The sequence below is a fragment of the Megalobrama amblycephala genome, linkage group LG13, assembly GCF_018812025.1.
Source record: "Megalobrama amblycephala isolate DHTTF-2021 linkage group LG13, ASM1881202v1, whole genome shotgun sequence".
In the NCBI taxonomy this organism is placed as follows: domain Eukaryota; kingdom Metazoa; phylum Chordata; class Actinopteri; order Cypriniformes; family Xenocyprididae; genus Megalobrama; species Megalobrama amblycephala.
In genome coordinates, this window is record NC_063056.1 from 14,197,390 (window position 1) to 14,216,692 (window position 19,303).

At 37.1% G+C, this 19,303-nt stretch overlaps 1 protein-coding gene across 4 annotated transcripts in view; it reads right to left on the bottom strand.

Moving 5' to 3' along the window:
• fam131bb (family with sequence similarity 131 member Bb) overlaps positions 1–7,003 on the bottom strand; it is a 65,005-nt gene extending 58,002 nt beyond the window's left edge. For 3 of the 4 annotated variants that reach the window (XM_048154073.1, XM_048154072.1, XM_048154071.1), the window contains exon 1: positions 6,881–7,003. In XM_048154073.1, the coding sequence (XP_048010030.1) occupies positions 6,881–6,908 (28 nt within the window). In that variant the 5' untranslated portion in view covers positions 6,909–7,003. The remainder of the gene's footprint in view (positions 1–6,880) is intronic. The other variant, XM_048154074.1, reaches the window with a different exon arrangement.
• Positions 7,004–19,303: the final 12,300 nt, after the last annotated feature.

The following is a 19,303-nucleotide window of genomic DNA, read 5'->3' on the forward strand; positions in this document are numbered from 1 at the left end:
GAGATGCAGGAGACTTGGAGCTGGGCGGGACAGCAGCGACGCAGGAGACTTGGAGCTGGGCTGGATCAGCAGAGACATAAGAGACTTGGAGCTGAGTGGGACAAGCAGTGATGCAGGAGACTTGGAGCTGGGCTGGATCAGCAGGAGACTTGGAGCTGGGCGGGACAAGCAGCGACGCAGGAGACATGGAGCTGGGCTGGATCAGCAGAAGACTTGGAGCTGGGCGGGACCAGCGGAGATGCAGGACCATCTGCAATGGGAGACTTAGGGGAATATCCTCTTCCAAATCCTCAAAAAAATTCCCAGAAGTCAAATGTTGCTCATCCTCAGTGGTGGGAGTATGGGCAAGGCTCCATCCCACGCCCTTTGTACTCCACTAAAATGTCCACCTCACAGGACAGTGTTGTCGGCTCACAAACCTGGTCAGTCACTATGTGGGACGAAGATGGCATCAGTATACGGCTCTGGTGCTGTCTTCATGTCGGTTTCATGTCCTCTGCCTGTGGTGGGCGTGGCTGAAGTCTGGCTGGGCTCTGGGTCTGGAGTGGGGCTGGTGATGTCCTCCTCAGTAGGGCAGATGGTAACGGAGATCTGTTTCACCAGCACCCACTCCACAAATGCGGTGAAATTCCCCCGATGACCATCACCAGGCAGGCATGCCTTGGATCGCTCTAAGTAGAAGACACAAAGTGAGTGATCTGGGTTGTGGGTGAAGCATGCCAGGTCTAAGAAGTCCCTTGTGTGGTCCTCGAGGTTACACTGCTCCTGCTCTAGGCAGAGCAGGCAGACTGCCGGTAAGTCCATTTAAAGTTTTGTTGTGAGTGCACGACGACAGAGATTCAAGAAAAGTCTGTAATAATAAATCCACAAAGGGAACACGTAGGAAAACGTGAGGAATAACAACCACGTTATTCAAAGATGACACAGAACAATGAACAGAGGAAACTAAGGACTTAAATACACAAGGAAGCTAATGAACAGAATTCGAAACAGGTGTATAACATAATCAGTGTCCATAGAAACAAAAGAAATAAGAAGAGAACAGAAACAGGGGAAACCAAAGTAAAACACAAAGAAACTAACGTAACCGAGAGACAGACATACTGTCAAGTGATTTTAGGCATAACAATAAACTAGAGCCAGAGATGATGCAGAAACGAATGCAAAATGGCCATTGAACAAGCTTTCAAAGTAATGAAAAGTTATTGCTCTCTGTTACAAAGATAATTGCATGTTTGAAATACTGCTGTGCTATTAAATGATGAAATCAATAAGCACCCAGGACAATGTTTTTTTGTGATCACATATCTTAGAAATAAATGAAAACCTAATTTATTGGTACCATGATGAATAGTGATTATTGCTTTTGAGCCTTTGTGATGAGACTGTGATAATGGATGCAAAAAAAGCATTTCTTTTCAAGGCAGCTCATAATCCCACACATTTCTGCTCCAAATCTGTTACTGCAACAAAATTGTGAAGCATTATTCGCATTATCGCAGTACTAAGCTGTATTTGCTTGTTTGTTTTGAATCATTTACTACAGTGATCTCAGCAGGATCCGGGATGAGAGTGTGTCCAGTCTTTTATGGCGTCCACTGGCTTCATATCACAAGGCTTCACTTTACAAATCGATATTCGGCTATAGAGCTGGACAGAGAAAGTGGTAAACACCCAGAATCCTACACTGCACTCACTGATACAGATGATGATGTCTCATACTATTCTGTCTGCTTTACTCAACCCAGTAATAGTGTGTGAAGAGCCACACACTCTGTTGACTCTGTTCAGATTTTACCTCATTATTACTAAAGTACCTGTGTAAACATTCATGTAGTTATTCATGTAGGTGTTCTAAAATTAGTCCTCAGATGTTTAAATGTTTGTTTCTATATATTATATATTTTTATGTATATTTTCCTGGTTAAATAAACATTAATTTACATTACATCCAAAAAAAAATCTATTTAGTTTTTTACATAAACAATGTTCTATTTATTAAAACCAAGTATAAATCTCAAGTTAGTGTTTTTAAGTATTTTTTCATTTATTCCAAAACAATAACTAAAGGCAGTAGCAATTTAAATAATATATTTTATTTGTGAACTGATATTCAACTATTCTTTTTAATGGTCAACATATTTTCTGATCAGTTATCAAGCTCGGTAAACACCGGTCAATGACATGAAGATATACCTTTAATTTCACCAATCATAACCAATCACATCCAATCATAGCAAGATGGAGGCATTACCCCATCTCACATGACTTTCCCCCATTCATTCTCAATTACCCCCCATCAAAGGCATCACACACTTTAGGGGGTCTGTTAAAATCAATGGGATCAGGGGAGTCAAGACAGACACAGACTCCCACTGTGGTGTCGCTGTTGGACAGTGTTTCTTTAGAAAAAAAAAGAAGATATTTATACACTTCATAAAACTCATCCAGTTTTTTGAGAAGGCACTGCCTCCCTTGCCTCCTCGGAGGAAACGCCCCTACTCAAATACTGCATACTGTTTACTACTTCTTTTCAGGGTCCTGTCAATTCGGTTGGTCTTGATTCTTAGTTTGGTGACAGGATCCTGACATTCATGCCTTCTACTGTCTTTGTGTGCGTTTGCGGCTTTGAGTAGTTTCGGTTCAGTGTCTGGATCCGGATTCTCATGCTCCAGGTTGTGTCTTGAGCACATGATTCGGGTGTTTGTTTTCTTACTGGATACTCTGGTCTGGTCTTGTATGTTTATGTTGAGTACTGGAGGCTGAAGTTTCAGGACCACATTTCTAGGACCTAATGCCTTGGTCACATGACAATAAAATATCGAATATTTTTTAGTATGTGTTTTGTTTTAATTGTTTATTAATTCAAACAAATTGTTAAAAAAATGTTTTAATTATTTAAATTTAGCATTTTTATGATTTGATTAATTATTAGCTTTTCATCAAATATCAAATCCCCTGCAGTTCCCCCACAAACCCCCAGGGTTCGTGAGCCAGTGCTGCTGTGTCAGGTTAGTTAACGCAAAGTCAGCATATTAAGCTAGGACAAGATAAAGTATTTTAACACTGAAAAAAGAAAAAATACTTCACCTTTAACTGACATATACACATGTGACATATTTCTGGCCAAAGAGTACTTGATCTTGAACTTTTGTCCAGGTGTCCAAGTGTAATTAGACCCAGAATTCTCTCCATAAGCTGTAATTTCCCTGTTTTATACAGTCAATCCCACCAGGATTTCACTTTTTTTTCCTTGCCATTAAAATGACTTATTTTTCCAGAATTTTTGCAGAAAATTTGCAATGTTTTTTAATAATTAGGATACCACATTTACCATATTATATATGACACTGGATATACAAAAGTCATACAAGACAGAAGAAAAAAAAATGGTGAAAGCTTGTTTATTATTGTCTTACACAACTTTTAGGTTTTTGTTTGTTTGTTTATCAAAATATGACCAAAGAAGCAAATTACAAACAATAGGTCAAAAATACAAATGCAATAAAAAGTGTTTTATGTTAAGGTGTTTTAAGTATTTAGTACAGATTCAATTGAAAAATCAAATGTAAAATAAAACACTTCACTGTATGAATTAATATACATTAATCTTTTTTAAAGCTTCAAAAGTTATTCAGCCAAGAGCAGTGAATTAATTTATCTTTGTCTTTTGTTGTTTGATTAACATTAACAAGACAGCAGCAGATACTGGTTATTAGGCTGCTGTCACTTTAAGACCCATTGATCCAATATATTGATGTACATCTGTGTTTCTCACAACTATTTTAACATTTATTTAAGACAACCGACTGTGTTTACTGTATGTGAAAACTCGCCAAGGCATTGTACATAACTGTGTGTGTATAATATTTTTTATTCGTTGTTTTATTTTAAAAGTTATGATGACCGTTTTGTTGTTTAGATTATGATTTTTAGTGAAATTTAATGCAGAAGCCTCTTTTGCAACCTTAGACCCATTAATGTTTGTGGAAAAAGCATTTTTATGTAACAGTACAGAAACACATATTTAAATGAGGTTCACAGTATGTCATAAGTAGTGCGACTGAATTGATTCCGGCTCTTGATTATGTACCTCAAAACAGAATGTGTACCGTTCCCGCACAGCGTGTTGACCTCCATTTTAGTGCTGCGCTGCGTTATAAACACTATTTATCAAACCCTCCCACCTCTCTTCCGTTCCTCCCCCTGCCTCTCTCTCGCTCTCTTTCCTTCTCTCTGCATGGATGTGAGGCAGGTGGCCCAGCAAGAGAAGTTTGACACAGTTTCTGCATCTGAGGTTTAATGTACTATAGTGCTGATGTTGAACATGTGCGTGACTGTTCTGGGACAAAGTTAGTTTGTTCTGCACCACTTCTCATGATACAATGCATCTGAAACTCAAACTGTGTCAAAACGTGTCTAAAGCAGTTCTTCCCATCCACAGCTCCATCAATAAGGCTCAAGTTCCCCTTCGTCAACATCTAATAGGAAATATGTTACTATTAAATCATATTATAAAATGGTAGTTCCTGTCCTTGATTCTGATTGGTCATGACCGTTTCACCCAACGGCTCTGTGTATCACTACACAACATCCTAACAACCACTCTTAGCAACATAAACTGTGTGTTCTCAATTGATATTGTTCATTGAAACTTACTGTATTATATATTAGAGTGTTGTGAGAAAGAGATGGAGTGAGCGAGTTTATTACCTGTATTCAGATGTAGCATTTTCCTTCAGGTCAGTCTTATGTTCATAATAAAAAAATCTGTTTAAATGTCTGCTGCAATATCTTGTCCTTTTAACAGTTATGGGGTTTTCCCGTGACTGACAGCACTAGTCAAAGCATTTGTCAGTTGCGTCTTGTTCCGTGTTCACAACAATTCAGTCTTTTCAATATAAAAGTCTTCGCTACTGACTGACACACTCATAAAGACAGTCTTTGCTGCCATCTAATGGCGTAATAATGTAACTTCTGTTGCTGTTCACGGTCAGGGACAATTTTTTCCGATGGAAGGAAGGCTTTTAGTGATTTTACTTCATGAAAGTTGCATTAATACATATATTTTTTGGATTTAATATTTATATTGTGTGGTAACCGTTTTATAAAAGCAATAAGGTACGAAGCCTAACAACTCCATTCAGCCGTGTCTTACTCACGATACAGCACAGCCTTTCATACCTTATTGCTTACTTATATGGATATCATTAATCATTATCCTTAATAATCAATTAATATTATACAATATTATTAATATGATACAATGTTCTAAAATATTATAAATTAAATGTACAATAATATTAACTCTTTTATTCATAAACAACATAGTTATGAGTGTTCTCTTGCGTGTACACATTACCCACATTAAAAGGAACTGGAAAAATACTAAAATTCAATATATACATATATATATATATATATATATATATATATATATATATATATATATATATATATATATATATAATATATATATATTAGAGAATATGAAAATATATATTATATTTATAATAAGCTATATATATATTTTCATATTCTCTAATGTAAACTTTTAAACAAATTTAGGAAGAATTTAGCTGCTATATTGCTCACCTTCTCTCATCAATAAGTCTGACCAAGTAAAAGTATTAGTAAAAAACTTACATAACAAGAATTAAAGTTTAGGTATATATTAGATGAAAAGTTGAAGCATATATTAGATCATATTTCTTGGACGGCAAAAAACGGATGGTTGCTGTTGAAAAATTTTCTATTAGACCAATAGAATATAGAATCTGATGCCACAAACCTTTTAAGGAAAAGCACCAAATCAATGCTGTGATCTGGTTTAAAAGCATATTTATTGCAGGCTGTAAGAAATACTAAGTGGAAAATAAATGATTCTATTAATGTCAAGCCTACATTTACCAACCATTCTCCTCAAGAATCCCCTAACGTATTTTTAAAGTACTTTATTTCTTTCTAAATACGATTATATTTGACTTTAAACTGTATTTAAAGGGATAGTTCACCCAAAAATGAACATTCTGTCATCATTTACTCACCCTCATGTTGTTCAAAACCTGTATATGACTTTCTGTCTTCTGCAGAACACAAAAGAAGATATTTTGAAGCCAAACAGTTTTGGTAACAGTTGACTTCCACTGAATGGACAAAAAAACAAGTATTTAAGATATTTCTCAAAATACCTTCTTTTATGTTATGGAACGACACAAGGGTTAGTAAATGATGACAGAATTTTAATTTCTTTGTAAACTACCCCTTACCACCGATTGAGCTAGGACTGATAATTCTGACTTACTCGTCAAGTGTGTTTCGGATTCAGGATGGTCCCAACCTGATTCCCTCTTCTCCCTCACACATTTCTCTCAGTTCTCCTGCATGTACCACCCCTCCCTCCACCCCTCTCTCCATCTCCCTCTCACTGCAATGAAATTCAGTTTCCTATCTCTCCCTCTCACTTTCCAGCTGATTTCAGTGTGCAACACGATACCACAAGAGCATCTCCAAGAATAGAAATTTTCACTCTCTGTAATCGCCGTAAACAAGCTCTATCACTGCATTTCATCCCTCCATCATCTCTGCCTCCCACACACAGAGACCTTGCAGTAGCATAAATCAAGAGATGTGGGTTGGAATCCTCACGCACACACAAACACACATGCAAGCCCGCACACGCCAGCGAACGCACAATGTGACAGCTTGGATGTTTGACGTTTCCCTCCACCAAATTCGTTTCACACATCTTGAACGTGCAGCAAAAATCGCCAGCCACACACCAGCAACCCCCTTTCCGGCACGATAATTACCCCTCACACTTGATACACCCGTTCACGTGCACCCTGCCAGAAAGTAGAAGAAAAGAAGAGGGTCTTACTGAGGGTTCGGGAGCCGATACATCCCATGGTTTATTCACAAAGGCCCTGGATACAAGCAAGGAAGCGCTAGCCTTTCACCATACATTCTCTCCTCCTCTCTCTCCTTTCTCTTTTCTGGCTGCTGATTCTCTCCACTCATGCTGCTCCCTCCCTCCCTCTCTCTCTCCCTCTCTCCCTCTCTCTCTCTCCTCCTCTCATTCTCTCTCTGTCTGTGCAGTTTTACCTTTTAGCCTGTAAGTCAATGTATCGGAAATGAACAATATTATCACTTATTATGACACTGATGTAGTTACAATCACAGATTATGGGTATCATAATCATTTTATTCAATTAATTAGGTTTGGAAAATGTGTAAACATTTTTTTTAGGTGTATTTGTACACTGAAAAAAAAAAATGCTAGTAAATTCCACAAATAATTACAAAGAATCATTGAATTAAAATGAAATTTTGAAGCAGAAAGATTTTCTTCTAAAACATAGTCCAGTAATGTTTGCTTCATGTACAACTTTGAAAAAATAAATATTGCATTGTATTAGACAATGGTATAAAATCTTAATATAACCTCACAGAGAAATGTGAAGAAAGTGTATGTATTATCATATGCTTGTGTGTCGCGCAGGTTTCCATTGTTATTGCCGCAAGTGTGCACTCCTGCTTGGCTGGGATTCTCTCGGCTTACTAGAGCTCTCACAATGCAGTACAGATGTCTCTCTCTCTCTCTCTCTCTTTCTCTTTCCCTGACCACTGAACCAAACTCGCACAAACACTCATTACCGCAATACTGGAAAATCATGAGATCTCGCCACAGGATATTCCTGTAAGGCTCTCAAAACTTGAAAGCGCTCTCTCTCCTGTCATTCTGTTCATTCTGGTCCCTCCCTCTGTCTTGGTGGCAAAACACACACAGGAGGAGTGGCTTTATTATCTGGAGATCACCGCCGCCCACTCTATCGCTTTTTCCTGTCCTTCTTTCCATCCTGACCGGCATATTCGTTTAATTACCATGGGGTGATGTCTTTATCTTTGCTTCTCTCTTTCTCATGTATAATACATGTACTGGGCTGTTTCTCTATGTATTTGTCATAAGCTCAGTCATGCAGACTGGGTAGAATAAAATAGGGACGGTCAATCCTTTTTTCCTTGAGTTCAGCCAGGGAGAGATGGAGGGATTGAGGATTTCAAACAGAACTGTTTAACGATGAGATGAGTAAATTAGTATTCAAAGTGAAACAATGAGACTGAAAGTAGAAGAGAGTCAGAGAAAGGGGCAAAGGAGGAGAAAATGAGAGGTGGGGGAGGGAGTTGAGGCATAAGAGGAAATTTAGGCAGAGAGAGAGAGAGAGAGAGATGGAGGGAGGGAGGGGGATGGTTAATTCTGTATGTACACAAAAAGACGGCTAGACGCAGCAGTCCAGCTGTAATCTACCCAATCCTGGAGAGTTGACTGTGCCCTGGCTATTTATAGATTATCATCTCTCATACTATCTGTGTGTGTGTTCTAATGTGATGCAGTATGGCTTTGAAAATCAGCATGCCCTATTGTATGAGCCAATGAATTTGTCCTGATCTAATCAATTAGAATTTTGTATTGGATCTGTAGACAATAATATATGTTAATTGCTAGACTGTGAAAGCAGGATCTCTTCAACCACTCTCTCGCTCGCTCTCTCTCTGTGTGTGTGTTTGTGTGTGTGTGTGTCAGATGTTAAATAGACTGTGAGGACCAAATGCCTCTCAAGAATAAGAAAACAAATTCATAAACATATCTAAAAATCTAAAATAATAAACATATTCACAATGTAAAATCATTTCTCAATGAAAATGTGCCATTTACAGTAGCTTTAAATTGTTAGCATTAGTAATGAACTAACAATGAACACATTTTTACAGCATTTGTTAATCTAAGTAAACATTAATTAATAAATATTATAAAACAATATTAATGATCAATGTGATTAATAATGAATAAATATTAAAATAAATATTGTTTATTGTTAATTTGTTTTCGTTCACAATACATATAGTTTAATATAAATGTATACAGCTTAGTTCACCCAAAAATGGAAAATTCTGTCATTACACTTTCAATGCCCAGAAAGCTACTAAAGACATATTTAAAACAGTTCATGTGACTACAGTGGTTCAAGCTTAAAGTGACGAGAATGCTTTTTATGTGCCAAAAACAACAAAATAATGACTTTATTTAACAATATCTAGTAATGGGTGATTTCAAAACACTGCTTCATGAAGCTTCAGAGCTTTACGAATCGTTTGTTTCGAATCAGTGGTTCGGAGCGCGTATCAAACTGCAAAAGTCCCACCCCCCCAGTGGTGAACCATTGAAATTTCGAAACACTTATGACATAACGAAGCCTCGTTTACTTGAAATCATGTGACTTTGGCACTTTGATACACGCTCCGAACCACTGATTTGAAACAAAAGCTTCGTAAATCTTTGAAGCTTCATGAAGCAGTGTTTTGAAATCGCCCATTACTAGATGTTGTTGAATAAAGTCATTATTTAGTTTTTTTGGTGCACAAAAAGTATTCTCGTTGCTTCATAACATTAAGGTTGAACCACTGTAATCACATGATCTGTTTTAAATATGTCTTTAGTAGCTTTCTGGGCATTGAACGTGTTAATTATCTTGCTGTAAATGGAGGCCTCACTGAGCCATTGGATTTTATCAAAAATATCTTAATTGTGTTCTGAAGATGAACGAAGGTCTTTCAGGTGTGGAACGACATGAGGGTGAGTAATTAATGACAGAATTTTCATTTTTGGGTATTTATTGTAAAGTGTATCTATTATTGTAAAAATACATAACCAAACTAATGGGATGTCCCTACCATGACAGAACAACAAACGTCTGTTTCATTTGTGTTATGTAGTGCATGTTCACTTGACACTGTGAATGACACTCATAAAAAGGGAAATGTTAACACTACACAGATTTACAACCTTCACTACACAGGTCAAGGAGAGTACACACTGACCTATAAGGCATCAATCTATAAGGATAGCAAAAAAACAAAAAAAACAATCACCTACATTTTGGGATCCAGCCAACAGTCCCCATTATCTGCTTATCTGCTAGTGTTATCTGCTAGTATTCTTTCCAAATTTCCTAGTGCCCGTCTACAAACATACAATATGTCAGTAACCTAAGACGCATACAATCTCTCAGTGTGCTATGATTAATGTCTGTTCTCTGTCAGCATAGGAAAGGAAGGACCCACACTGTGTGTAATCTCATGCTAACATGGCCACCCAACGGGCCCATTCTAAGGATGAGCAAAACAATTTCAATTCAAATGTACACAGAACCATGAACTCATAATATACTTTATTCTTACGTAACAGTCGGGGTGTACACCCCAATATTTGCATAATGCCAGCCCATGATGTTCCCAACATTATGAAAGGCATTAGACAAGGGCAGCCAGTTAACGTCTGGAGCTGCACACAGCTGAACCATCAGACTAGGTAAGCAAGAACAACAGCGAAAAATGGCAGATGGAGCAATAATAACTGACATGATCCATGATAACATGATATTTTTAGTGATATTTGTAAATTGTCTTTCTAAATGTTTCGTTAGCATGTTGCTAATGTACTGTTAAATGAGGTTAAAGTTACCATCATTTATTACTGTATTCACGGAGACAAGAGCTGTCGCCATTTTTATTTTTTAAACACTTGCAGTCTGTATAATGCATAAACACAACTTCATTCTTTATAAATCTCTCCAACAGTGTAGCATTAGCCGTTAGCCATGGAGGACAGCCTCAAATTCACTCAGAATAAAACATCCAAATAAATACTTTACACACATAATTCGAAGCATGCATACAGCATGCATGACGAACATCTTGTAAAGATCCATTTGAGGGTTATATTAGCTGTGTGAACTTTGTAAATGTGCTGTAATATAGTCGACAGCTGGTGTGGCAGGGAGCACACGATTTAAGGGGGTGGCGCCGAGTGTAAATCAGTGCATTGTTAATGATGCCCCAAAATAGGCAGTTAAAAAAATTAATTAAAAAAAATCTATGGGGTATTTTGAGCTGAAACTTCACAGACACATTCAGGAGATACCTTAGACTTACATTACATCTTATGAAAGAACGTTCTTGGGCACCTTTAAAGTAGGATCCTATTAATATTCTTCAAACCAGTCTTAGTCAGTGATGTGGCCCAGTAGACATTGCACAGAACTGCATAGCCAAAAATATGTGGACACCCCCTTTGAAGTTTGATTAAGTTAAATTCGATTCATTTGGATGAGGACATCTTTAAACAACATCATTATGAAAGTGTGTGATTACAAAGTTTTGCAACAGGGTCCATTTAATTCACAAGTGAGATCCATATTGAAAAAGTTTACTGAGTCCAGTGTGGAAGAACTTGACCTGACACCCGTTGAACACCTATGGAATTAATTTTACTGCTGACTGCGAGCCAAACCGCATCGCTCGACAATAGTGCCTGACCTCCCTGATGCTTTCGTGTCTGAATGGGAGCAAGTCCTGACAGCCACCATGTTCCAACATGGTGTAGAAATCCTTCCCAGAGGAGTGGAAGCTGTTATAGCAGCGAAAGGGATGGATTAATGCTTTTCGCCATGCTTTTGAAATTAAATGTTCAACAAGATACAAGAGCATCAGTGAGGTCAGATACTGAAGTTGGCTGTTTCAATTAATTCCGAAGGTCTACAGGTTTTTTGCAAGCCAATCACGTTTTTTCCACATCAGACATAGTAAACCATTTATTTTATGGACAGTGGGCTGCTATTTTGGAACACAAAAGTCCCAACACAAGCTGATGCAATAAATTTGAAAGCACTCAGTTCTCTAGAATGACATTTGATCAAGATTTGTTTTCACTGAAATCACTGGAATTGCCAAACTCATTAATTAGGTAAGGGTGACTATATCATTTTGACCATATAGTGTTGATTTGGGTATCTTGGAGGTCAGTAGTGTCTAAGTCACATCAACCTGTAACCAGAGTACCCCAGGGTTCGCTCCCAGGACCTCTTCTCTTCTCAATATACACAGCATTGCTGGGACTTATTATCCAGGTACATATTTTTTCCTACAGCTGTTACAGAAATAACACAGAGCTCCAGGCTGACAACCCCTATAGCTGCATGGATAGACAGTTTGGCCTAAATGATTGAACAATATGTCCAACTCAATCTAGCAAAGACAGAGTACTCTTGTGCAAAGACAGCCAGGTCATACAGATTTGGAAGATCTGGCCATTCCTATCTAAGCATGCTGCATAGCACTTTGTCCAGGGTCTTATAATCTCTAGATTGGTTAACTGCAGTGCTCTTCTAACTAGCCTTCCGTCATGCACAATCAAATCTCAGCAAATGATGCAGAGCACAGAGGCGCATTTGGTCTTCAATGAGCCAATGAGAGTGCATATTACACCTCTCTTTGTCTTGCTCCAGAGGCTGCCAGTTTCCTCTCATATCAAGTTCAAGATACTGATGCTTGGAAATAAAAACTCTTAAACTATTCTTTCAACTTAATGTCTCACTTTCATCTCTACTCTGGCCTGTACTTCTCTGACTAATCTAGAAATTTGTATAGCAGCACATCTCATGTTACTGCCTCTTTAGGATGAATCACTTACTGTATGCTATCCAAAGTCACTTTGGATAAAAGCATCTGCCAATGAATAAATGGAAATGGGAGTGCTTGTGTATGTGCAACCCATGTTTGTTTCCATCGTACCCCCCAAAAATGGCAACAAAAAAAAAAAGCAGTCACATAACACCATCATTGCTCAAGCTGGTTTGTATCATCCTCTCTTATCTGTTTTTTTGTGTCTGGACTTGTATTGTTTTTGAATGGAGTGTGTCTGTAAGTGTATATATCTTGCAAATAACTTTTTTTTAAAAGAAGCTTGTCTCAGAGTAGTGCAGTGGGTTTTTCCACTTAGCTGGTGGCTCTCAGGGACCCAGTTTCAAAACTGGTGTACTCAATTATACATAGCTTCATCATATTATACCTCACATGGCCTTGTCTTCATGGACTGACACCAACAAGAAAAGTAGTAATGTAATTCATATTATCCTCTTTTGATCATTTATATTACAGTTAACCTTTAAATTTGCGATGTAACGGAAGTAGCGACAGATCATTTCTTTTTTATTACATCCGAGCGAAACTATGGAATTATGGAAAATAAAATGGGATATTATATGGGATGTTATATACTTGCACTAGCATATTATATATGACAATTTAGTTCAAACTTTGACCTGTGGAGGGCAGTAATACACCTAGCAATGTCTACACTGCTGGAATTCAAATAGAGAAGAAGAAGAGAGATAGTTCAAGATGAGCATTTATGGTTAAAACATATAAAAATTTTAATTTTTTTTTAGAAAATGAGCGATGGTTTCTCTAGATGGTTTCTTCCTTATTTCTCATCTGGGATCGCTGTAAACTGTAATTTTGACCTTCAACTGTTTGGGCTCCATTGAAGTCCACTATATGGAGAAAAATCCTGGAATGTTTTCATCAAAAACCTTCATTTCTTTTCGACTGAAGAAAGAAAGACATGAACATCTTGGATGACATGGGGGTGAGTAAATTATCAGGAAATTTTCATTTGAAAGTGAACTAATCCTTTAAAGCTGCAGTCTGTAATTTTGCCTCTTTGTCGCCATCTCTGTTTGAAACCTGCAATTGCAGTTATTTGTGGAATTATCATCTTTACGTGCATTGTGCATCGGCACAGCTCCTCAGCGTGGATGAATCGAATGTTTGAAGTCAATCACCACATCAGTGTGGATACTGTACTTCAGAATTACAGTTTGTAGTCTTGGAAGTGTGACCAAAATAAGAATTTTTACCAGAAAATGTCATCTGAACAAGTAAGTAACATGTCTGCTACTTTTGTTCTGACTAACTGAGGGAAAAAAAGCATTACAGTAAATTGCGCTGCCAATGATGATTAAATCTAACGATCGCTTAGCTCATATCATGTCAAACCGTGCAAATTATTATTATTATTGTTTTATTTTGTTCTCAAATTGTTCAGCATTGTGTAACTATGTGTATTTAGTGGGTATTAGCGTTACCTGTAGATTTCAATTTCTGTACAGTCTAATTTCTAAAGTTAATTTGTCATATACCATACAATCTGCCATCAAAATGATAAGTTTAATTATTGCAGCTGCTGTAAGAAAAGGCTATAAATGATCCACCTCACATGCAATGTAGTATACTAGCTGGGACTTGTTCTTTGTTTACAGATGTGACGTAATGATGCAAAGACAAACGGCGACATGCTCGAATTTCTCACGAAAACCTACCAGTACCACCCAAATTATAAAACATTATTACAAGTTTACCGTTGTGAATCAGGCTAAGGTTATGGACTAAAATTAAGGACAGCAGGTTTAATGCGAGCTTGCAGTCAATTTAAGGCAAAGGTTTATTGTGGACTAAATGAAGTCCGGCATACATTATCAGACAGGAATATAGAGTTATTGAGCTAAACAGATGAAGGATATACATGGACGAATCATTCACAATAAGATCTATAACATGAATTTACAAAATTGAAAAGGTTGGGGCGAATTTTCATTTCATGCCAACTTTAATAATCCCATTCACATTTATTATTTAGTCACAACTGAAAAATAGAGCCGGGATGATACTCTCACTTGCAGCATTCACTGTGTTCAGTTCACAACATTTATAAGCCAAGATCGAGAACAAACCGCATGGTTGAGTATTCCCAGCTCTTGAATATGACAAGCAATTGTACAACAAACTGAATGTCCCTTAATTAGGCAAGGATGTGGAATACACAACGGGGTTGGTCATTACCTCAGTGTGGCGTGTTGTTGTCCTGTGAGTGATCTTTCTGTGAACTCTGTTGTATTTGCGCCTTAACACAAATGTGGTTGGATAATGAGACTGAGATAATTAGACCACCCGTCATCTCTCTCACATTTACACACCTTTGCACGTAATAATGTAGGACTCTGAATCCTATGACCTCAATTGTCTTTCTCATGCACATGTGCATACACAAAGACAAATGGAAAGGGGTCTCTGGATCGATACGCATTTGTTTGGCTCTCTCTGACAGTGCTCATTCAATTCTACTTACTTTGAAAGTGAGCAAAGGAGGAGGCTGGTTTGATACAACTCTGGGCACTGATTTATATCTTTAGCGGTGAGCATACTGATCCTCACACACAAGCACACAGCTGTGGATAGCATACCCTTCTGAAGCACGAGGTGCGTGCTAGATTTAGACAGCTGTGATTAGCATGATGGATGTCATTTATCAAACTCATGCACATGTAAACATACGTGTGCACATGCATGCAAAGCAAATCACCATACATTGATAGATATAATAAAGGTAAAATCTTGTGTTTTAAACACCCTAGAGATGAAGGTTGACTCATTATTTGATCTAATCGTGAGGACATATTCAAAGGTAGTCTTTCTGAATGCTTTTTTAAATTGTTGTCTCTGTGTCACTAACTGGAATGCTCAAAGAGCTCCCATCCCTCCTTTATAATTTAGATGTTCCCTCTCTCTTCAAGTTAACCTACATTCCCTTCCTTCTTGTCTAGTCTCCTGTCTATCTGTTCATCATCATCACTTCCATGTATCTGTCCGAACTGTTTCATGTATAAGACTTGTCAACTGTCCATACTCTAAACGTTGTTGTCCATCAAACATTTCCTGTGGTGTATCTGTTTTACTTTTAACTTTCCCTACGGCAAAACCACTTTACATCTTTCTTTTCTGTTTCTTCTTGCCCTATTGAAAAAACTGAACTTTAAGCAGAGACTGTGTGCTGGCATCTGGTGGACAGTGATGGTAATACAACCATGTTTAACTATTATGATTTAAAGCAGCAATATGTCAACTCAAGGAGGTCTGTTATACCGTAGAGAGCCATCCCTATCTGTTATCTGTCAGATTAATCTTAAATGCCTTGTGACTAATGACATTGGAACCGAACGAAAATGACGTCCTGATGCTGATTGGCTGGTGGCAACACAAGAACACACAATTTCAAGCTGTAAAACATCAGTTATATTGTAAAGAAATATTAAATTGCATTCAACATGCAAAAAAACAACAAAAACTTTTTATTGGTTGTCAATGGAGAAACCAGCTTTTTACCCATAGAATGATGTCATTACAGCACCTACCAGCAGGCTGAAACTAACCATCTATCCCTATTCCTGGATCAACATATTTTGTTGATCCTGGAACATGATTCCTGTCTGAAAATGTAGCCCTAACCCTACAACTTATCCCTAAAATCAGAGGTAAATGATAAATAACACTGAGGTAGAAGCACCTAACCCAGGTTTTATGCCTAAACTTGACATAAACTGTAATTTTGTCCCTCAAATCTGATTGGTTGATTGGAATGTTGTTCCAGGATCAACAAAGATGTTGATCCAGGAACATGTTGTACTTGGTGAAATCACGTTCACTGTTATGGATGGTTGCTAAGGTGTCCTAGGTGGCCAAGTCTCTAAGATATTGTACTAGATATGGCTTGGGTACGTCTCTCAATTTAAGCCTATGTTATTTATGTATTTATTTTTATTGTCCATTAGAAGAAAATCATAAATACCAACTGAAATCCAATTACTTTTCCAATAGCTTTAAAGGGATAGTTCACCAAAAAATGAAAATGTGATGTTTATCTGCTTACCCCCAGGGCATCCAAGATGTAGGTAACTTTGTTTCTTCAGTAGAACACAAATGATGATTTTTAACTCCAACCGTTGCCGTCTGTCAGTCGTATAATGCATGTCAATGGGAACATGGGGAATGGGAAGAGTCAAAAAAACATGCATAGACAAATCCAAATTAAACCCTGCGGCTCGTGACGACACATTGATGTCCTAAGACACGAAGTGATGGATTTGTGCGAGAAACTGAACAGTATTTACATACATTTTTACCTCTAATGCACCACTATGTCCAACTGCCTTGCGCACGGCATCTGGTGCATGAGGTGTGTACGCGCTCTGGCGTATAGTTTAAAGGATTAGTCCAATTTCAATTACAATTTTTTTGATAATTTACTCACCCCCATGTCATCCAAGATGTTCATGTCTTTCTTTCTTTGGTCAAAAAGAAATTAAGGTTTTTGATGAAAACATTCCAGGATTATTCTCGTTATAGTGGACTTCAATGGCCTCCAGACGGTTGAAGGTCAAAATTACAGTTTCAGTGCAGCTTCAAAGGGCTTTAAACGATACCAGATGAGGAATAAGGGTCTTATCTAGAGAAACAATCAGTAATTTTCTAAAAAAAAATACAACTGTATATGCTTTATAAACACAAATGATCACCTTGCACGTGCTTCCGCTTTCCGTATTATTCAAAAAGCTTACGCTGTATGTCCTACCCATTCCTATTCTACTTACATTAAAAAAAAAAATGGAACTGGCACCGTTCCGTAAGTTGAATAGGGAAGTCGACCGAAGAAAGAAAGACATGAACATCTTGGATGACATGGGGGTGAGTAAATTATCAGGAAAATTTTTGTGAAGTTCACAACGTAATTTGGGGAGGAGTGAACCCATCTAATCTTTCAATTAGTGAAATTCAAACATAATTTCAAGAGGAGGGAACCCTAATCTTTCAATTACGACCAGAGCATATAAGCAGCTACTCACCCTGCTCTGGCATCAGTTGTTTCGATATCCCTCCACCTCCCCAACTCCACCACATCATTTAGGCATCTCATCCATCGATCCATCTCATCCAGTTGGACATAGTGGTGCATTAGAGGTAAAAATGATATAAATACTGTTCGGTTTCTCACACAAACTGATCGTTTCGTGTCTTAGGACATCAATGTGTCGTCACGAGCCACAGGGTTTAATTTGGTTTTGTCTGTGCATGTTTTTTTGACTCTTATAGATGGTGTTCCCATTGACATGCATTATACGACTAACAGACGGCAACGGATGGAGTTAAAAATCATCATTTGTGTTCTACTGAAGAAACAAAGTCACCTACATCTTAGATACCCTGGGGGTAAGCAGATAAACATCAAATTTTCATTTTTGGGTGAACTATCCCTTTAACTAGTTGAGAATGGCATTAGCAACAAGGTTATGGGTTTGATTCCCAGGTGACATTCCTACTAATTAAATACTTTACATGCATGGTAAGTTCCTTTAAATAAATCTGCAATATGTTATTTGGATAAATCCTCTGCAAAAAAAAAAAAAAAAAAGACAGACAGACAGAAAAAGAAATACTACAGTAAAAACCAGATAATTGGTTAACTGTATGATATATAGCGAAAAACTGTAAATGGTTTAACATTGCATTCTACACTTTTAAGAAAAGGTTATATAAAACCTTTCAGGGATTCCCATCATTGGATCAATTTATGGATTTAGATTTAATTAATTAATTTTATGAATTAATTTACATTTTATGAATGAAACGTTTTATTATAAGAATTAAATAAAATTAATATTATAAAAATTAAATAGCCCATTAAATCCATGAATGTAATCAGTTAAGGCATTACTCCATATAGAACCTTTTTGGCATAAATGTTTAAAATTGAGTTAAGAACCTCAGGGTTCTGTATAAACCCTTGAACCTTTTTTCTCCCCAAGAATTTAGGTAATTTTACTATAAAATGTCAAATTTATAGGTTTTGCAAGAAAAAAATGATGAACTACCATCTATGGTGAAAAACAGTAAAAGGTCCCTGTGTGACATCACATAGCCTGTGATTATAATTTGTATAAATAATTTTGTTTCTTCTCATTACTATAATAAATAATGTACATTAGGGCGTTTCATTTTCTGTTATTTAATTACTGTTTATTGCATTATTTTATGTGTTACCCTGATAGTGTTTTGTTTTTGTGTGTATGACCCTGCATGTGCGCCATCTATATATAAGTATTGGATATGTTTTATGGACAGGCAACGTATGGTGAACATTTGTGGCATTTTATTTTACTACCTAGGTTATTATGCTGGTTATTAGTACATTTTAAGGTAATCATATTTTAGTTGTTCAAGTGGACTTGAAAATAACATTACATCACTTAATGAAATGTATGGCTATAAGCTGTAAAATATACAGGTACCAATATACCATCCAAATGAAATGAAACATTGTCACTGTATTTTTTATGGTGATTTTCTGGCAACCACTGCTTCGATTTTTATCAGTTAATTTAACAGGAAGTTTTTTACATTAGAAAAGTTATGGCATGTCACTTCTCAACAAGCTGCAGGATTTGAGATATCAATTATGTTTATAACACAGTGTGGGACGGGTTGCGCAGTTTAATACTTATGATTAGGGGATTGGAATTCCCCGAAATGTGAACAATAGTGCCATGGTATGCGAAACTGAAGTGTAAATTTT